This window comes from Cricetulus griseus, chromosome 4, assembly GCF_003668045.3.
Source record: "Cricetulus griseus strain 17A/GY chromosome 4, alternate assembly CriGri-PICRH-1.0, whole genome shotgun sequence".
NCBI lineage: Eukaryota > Metazoa > Chordata > Mammalia > Rodentia > Cricetidae > Cricetulus > Cricetulus griseus.
The window spans coordinates 52981484-52987483 of NC_048597.1; the positions used below are offsets into that span (position 1 = coordinate 52981484).

The following is a 6000-nucleotide window of genomic DNA, read 5'->3' on the forward strand; positions in this document are numbered from 1 at the left end:
TCTGGCCAAGACTCAATGGCTTTTATAGTCACATACTAAAAATATAATCATATACTAAAATATATTTAGAATTAGCAAAGCTCAGCACAGATATTTTTGTTAAAAAGAGTGAAATAAATGCTTCAATTATCTAAGTTCTAATAGCTATTACAGAAATTAAAACTAGAAAACATTGAAGTTCTACGTGTTTAGTTCAAAAGTAGAGAGTAGTTAATTTTCACAATGTTTTAAAGAACAAATTTATACTTAACAAGGAAAATATCCTTATCCTACTAAAGATGGGTTTCCATATGATGGAAGACAAGTTTCCAAAAGTTCAGTTCAGTGGGATTGATATTAACTCTTTTGTTTTAACTTTTAACTAACATACCTTTTCAATAAAAGGAATCCTTTCATCATTTTGTTACTTGGGGTCTAAGTTGAGAGGAGGTTACTGAGTAGGACCAGCTTTGTTGGCTATTTGCCTCTGAAATAACCGTTAAAAAGATTTGTAAAACCATAGAACTTTACAGATATTCACTTAATCAATTTCTTCTGAGAGTTTGAGTTCATTGAGTTATAGTACTAAGAGTGAGTAGCCTCAGTTTACAAAAAACCCACAAGGTCCTGCAGGTTGTGTGCCTGGCAACACAGGACTAAAATCCAGACTGCTGACCAGTCTGTACACTGATTTCTATTCTGAGGGCACACTACTCCACTAAAGAAATCACATGGAGTACTGCATTGGCGGGAACTGTGACTCATTTAACAAGACAGGGGTCTCACCACAGGCAGTCCCTGAGTTTTCTCAATGGTCCTCAGGTGGGGTGGACTAGGCTTCCTTAAACATGCTGATTTTTCCTTTGCAATCACATGCTATTCTTTACTTCCTATGAAAGTTTATCATTTTTATGTAGTATTCCCCAAGCTACCCTTTTAATTTGATGTCCCTTTCTATTTTATGCAATAATAACTTTTAAATCTCTCTCTTTGGGGTTGTTTTATTAATAACATCGAGCTATAATATCCCCTATAATATTACTTTTTGATAGGATTTCACTAAGTTGCCCAAGTAATCCCCCTCCCTCAGACTCTCAGGTAGATCTGATCCCACACCTGTGCCACCAGGCCCAGCTGTCCCACTAAACTATTAAGACTTTTAAATCATCTTTTAAAGACATATACATGTGATAAAAGAAACTTCACTTTCCATTTGATTTTACACCTCCTTCAAATGAGTAAAGCCAATGCTACCAATGACAAACCTTCCACTATTTCAAACAGCAAAAACCATTACCTGGAGGTAGTATTTCTTCTCTTTAGCCACAGACACAAAGGGCAGAATAAACAAAGCTTTCTTCCGCATTTCCAAAACACGCTTCAAAATAAGTAACTCTGCAACAAGAGTCTTCCCGGCACTTGTAGGAGCTAAAATGTGATTATTCCACACAATTATGACAAAAGGTAACATTTAGTACACTGCATTAATAAATGCTGTAAGCCAGACCCAGTATCACAGAGTCTAGGACTGATACATTATTAAAGACTCAAGTAGTGTTTGAAACCTTAACCCCCAAATGTCCTTGACTCTAACTAGGTTTCTAAATAGTCTCAGAGTAAACAGAGAGAGTTTTTAAGTCTTTGTATTAGAAATTAATGATGGATATTCTGTATGTTTAAGAACTGACTGAATAGGTGAAAGCCCCACTATGCACCTTTAAGATAATAAGAGAGACAGCAGTTTGGAGGAGCTATAAGGAATTTATACAAAAAGAAACTATGGGGAGAGAAAGGAATGCCATGAATCGGAAACATCATTTACACAGGGCCGGAGTAGAGCTGGGAATGTCCTGATGATAGCGATCTCATGAGCCTAGAGTATAAAATCCTTCAGGAGAGAGAAAATAAAGAGATCAAAACAAAAAGCAAAAAAAACACCAGTGGTTGGAACTGGGACTGGAGTGATGGCATAGCAATTAAGAGAGTGTACTGTTCTCAGAGAGGACATGAGTTCAATTCCAGCATCCATTATCAGACAGCTCACAGCTGCCTGTAACTCCTGCTCCAGAGGATCTGACATCCTTATCTGGTCTCTGTGGGTATTGCACTTACAGCCCACACCCACACATGGACACATATATACAGACATAATTTAAAATCTTCTAAATGTTTACTATTGATCACTTTGGCTACAGAAGCAGGGCAAAACCAGAGAAAAAGATAAATGAGTTACAAGAGTATCCCCAGATCTAGAAGGAAGACAGTAAGTTACACCAGATAATGGATCCAAGAACAGAAAGTCCACAGATCCAACATATATCTAAGGTAAAAATGTCTTTCTTGGCCAGGCATTGGTGGCGCACGCCTTTAATCCCAGCACTCAGGAGGCAGAGGCAGGCAGATCTCTGTGAGTTTGAGGCCAGCCTGGTCTCCAGAGCAAGTGCCAGGATAGGCTCCAAAGCTACACAGAGAAACCCTGTCTCGAAAAACCAAAAAAAAAAAAAAAAAAAAAAGTCTTTCTTGATGATTGTGAGTTGCTGACCAACACTGTGATTTAAAAAACTGAAATGACCAGCCCATGCCTCCACATCAATCAACTGACACTAACATGCACTTGGGAGTACTTTCTGTGTGCCCAACCATTCTAAGTCTATATACTTAGGAAGTCATTTAATCCTTGGCACTACCAAGTCAGTTAGCCTCCCCCTCCACCTTTCCCTCCAATTTGCAAATTCCTACAGCCAGTAAAAGACACAGTTCCCAAACCCAATCAGTCTAACTCCACAGTCTGAACTTATATGTACTTAGTTAATATTCTAGTTCTTTATTATAGCCTTAATAAAAAAAAAAATGTGAGCCAGGTGTTGGTGGTGCACACCCTTAATCCCAGCACTCAGAGGCAGAGACAGAGGCAGAGGCAGAGGCAGACAGATCTCTGTGAGTTCAAGGCCAGCCTGGTCTACAGAGCAAGTTCCAGGACTGGTTCACAATACAGAGAAATCCTATCTCCAAAAACCAACAACAACAAAAAAAAAAAACGTACTTTCAGAACTTCAGAGAAAACTGACACAAAAGAACTGAATCTTATATTTGATCCTTAAATCATTGCAGTAAAACAGGAGCAAAATGCTAGCTATCCAAAGATGCACTTGAAAACCCATATAAATCTTATGAAGTATACTACATATTTTTTGTACACACAATCCTGAACAAACAGCTCAATTATGAAAACATAAAGTTTACACCCTGAAAAGCAACTGAGATCAAATGAGGGGAGAGCAGGCTGGCATCCCCCATTACAAATTCACTGAGACATATGTCCATTAAGCAAGTGGAGTTTTAACCATATAAATTACCAGCGTCCTTGTTTCCCCTCTTCTACCACATAATGGAACTTTCATGACTTCAGTATGCAAATGATGACACTCCATGTAAGAATTTGGTTGTTCACCTACGTAAAAGATGCAACCACCCCAATAAAGAATCTCTCACACTGATAAGTTTAGTGAAAGGAGTTTGCATAAATTTGAATACCTGAATAAACTAGATTCTTTCCTTCCAGGACTTGTCCAAGCAAAAGACACTCTGCCTGCCATTCGAACATCTTTTTTACACCAAAACTATGGTATTTCTCCAGAACTGCTTTAGGAAGTCCCCAATTTGCCAATAGCAGTTGGTCTATCTGGTCATCAGGAACTCTTTTCTTGCATGTCCCTTTCAGAAAAACAAAAACAATTTAATCACCTCCAATATACAACTTTAATAGTTAGCACTGTACTGCTGGGATTCCCACATGTTGGAATCAAACTTTAGCACATCTAGACTTCAAGACACTTACAAGAAACTGATCCTGTACAGAAAGGTACCAGCAAATTTTTATTTACCTGACAGAATTTTGAAAACTCTTACCAGCCACAGACAAAAATGTGTGGTAGACACAATGAATAAGGAGTTTGGGATGATGGAGAGGTGGAAGACGTTCAGTGACTGATAAAAGAGCATTACAAAGCTACGAGGGAGGTTTCTGTTTACATTTTAGTATTGATATATCTGCCTAACAAAGGACAAAGAACTATGGGATACATTGGTGTGGGCCTGTAATCCCAGCATTTGGGAAGCAGCAGGATCAAGAGTTCAAGACCCCAGCCCGACCTAGAGTAAGCCCTTGTCTCAAAAAGCAAACAAGAATTGGGCTAACATACTGAGCAAACAATACAGATCCCTTTTAGCTTTGCTCTGGATTCCAAAAACCCTGCATCCTACCCTCCACCCGGAAATCTGGTATAATAACATTTGAAGTTGTCCAGGACGGTTGTTTATTATTATTATTATTATTATTATTATTATTATTATTATTATTATTATTTTAGAGACAGGGTTTCTCTGTGGCTTTGGAGGCTGTCCTGGAACTCGATCTTGTAGACCAGGCTGGTCTCGAACTCACAGAGATCCGCCTGCCTCTGCCTCCCAAGTGCTGGGATTAAAGGCGAGCGCCAGGACGTTATTCTAAGCAAACCCTCAACGTGGTTAACAGGATCCGGCCAACTAGGAAGCTGTTTCTGTGAAGTTGGAAAGATCCCCAAAAACAAAGTACACCTGTATCTACACAGGCAGGGGTCGGCTAAAACGCAATCAGCTGGGCATGCTGGCGGCTACAAGGGAGGCCGCCTCCTTGTGTTGGAGTCCCAGCCTCGGTGCTGAATGAAGTGCATGCCCCTGCGGCCCTAGGGGCCCATCTCTGCCCCGATGTTGGCGTATTTGCCCCTGCAGCCCTGGGGAGGGGGGCATCTCTGCCCCGGTGTTGGCGTATTTGCCCCTGCGACCCTCGATGGCCATCTCTGCCCCGTTGTTGGCGTATTTGCCCCTGCAGCCCGGGGAGGCGGGGGCATCTCTGCCCCGGTGTTGGCGTATTTGCCCCTGCAGCCCGGGGAGGCGGGGGCATCTCTGCCCCGGTGTTGGCGTATTTGCCCCTGCAGCCCAGGGAGAGGGGCATCTCTGCCCCGGTGTTGGCGTACTTGCCCCTGCAGCCCTGGGGAGGGGGGCATCTCTGCCCGGGTGTTGGCGAATTTGCCCCTGCAGCCCGGGGGTGGGTGGCATCCCTGCCCCGGTGTTGCGTATTTGCCCGGCTGCCCTCCGGCCGTGGCGGACCCCCGTACGAGTACCTGCACCCGCGGCTCTCGGGCCGCGTCCCAGCCGCGAAGGTGGACTCAGCACCGGCCTAGACGGCAGCTGAGGGCTGGCGCAGCTATCACCGTCTCCCGAGAACGAGTCGGAGCCGGACGCCGAGCGCCGCCGTTTCCCACTCCGGCGCGGAAGACTCATCGCAAACAAACTCCTCTCGGCTGTTCAGGACACGACACAGTCCCAGAGGCCTCCCATGCGGGAGAACCTCAGCCTGGTGACAGCTGCGGCCACCATCTTCCCGCCTCGGCCTTCAAATTCAGGCCTCCCAGCCCGCCCCGGAACCGCAGAGTGCTCGTGGCTAGAGTAGCCCGGCTACCATAGAGTCGTGAGGGAAGGAACAGTCCGCGCTGTTGTCTGGCTTCCGGCCTCCGCCGGCGGCTAGCGAAGGAAAAAGTGACAGAGCGCCCGGGACGTTCAGGGAGCGAATACCTGCGTTCATAGATTATCCTAAAAACATTCCTTCTGTTTTTACCCGCTTCTGATTTGAATAGAGAAGCTGTGCTGGCAATAAAATGAGCTGCCGGTACATAGATTAGGAAAGTATCTGTTCTTTTTACGGTTGTGTTTGCTTATTTGTTTCGTTTTGTGGTTTTTTTTTTTCAAAAATTATTCCAAATTGTAAAACAGAACTGTGGAGAAGTGGGTAAAACAGAAAAACTTAGGGTTTACGGTAGAGCGTAATTTGTGCTGCTTTCCTCTTGTGGAACAGAGGGTGAGGTGGGGGGCGTGGTGAGCAGATGCCAACCCAGGGTTAAACATTCCAGGCTGTAAAGTGACAGGCTCGGTGCAGAATTATTCTGGGCTATCTCAGCCCCTTGGATAGCCAATTGTTTGGTT

General features: G+C 43.8%; 1 protein-coding gene across 3 annotated transcripts in view; it reads right to left on the reverse strand.

Annotated features, from left to right (window-relative positions):
- The window catches only part of Polq (DNA polymerase theta), an 84294-nt gene extending 78861 nt beyond the window's left edge, over positions 1-5433 (reverse strand). For 2 of the 3 annotated variants that reach the window (XM_027412714.1, XM_027412716.2), the window contains exons 1-3: positions 5142-5433; positions 3514-3693; positions 1277-1407 (exon numbers count right to left, since the gene is read on the reverse strand). In XM_027412714.1, coding sequence (XP_027268515.1) covers positions 1277-1407; positions 3514-3693; positions 5142-5301 — 471 coding nt within the window. In that variant the 5' untranslated portion in view covers positions 5302-5433. Of the gene's footprint in view, positions 1-370; positions 466-1276; positions 1408-3513; positions 3694-5141 lie in introns of those variants that run through there. The other variant, XM_027412715.2, reaches the window with a different exon arrangement.
- Between the last annotated feature and the right edge of the window lie 567 nt (positions 5434-6000).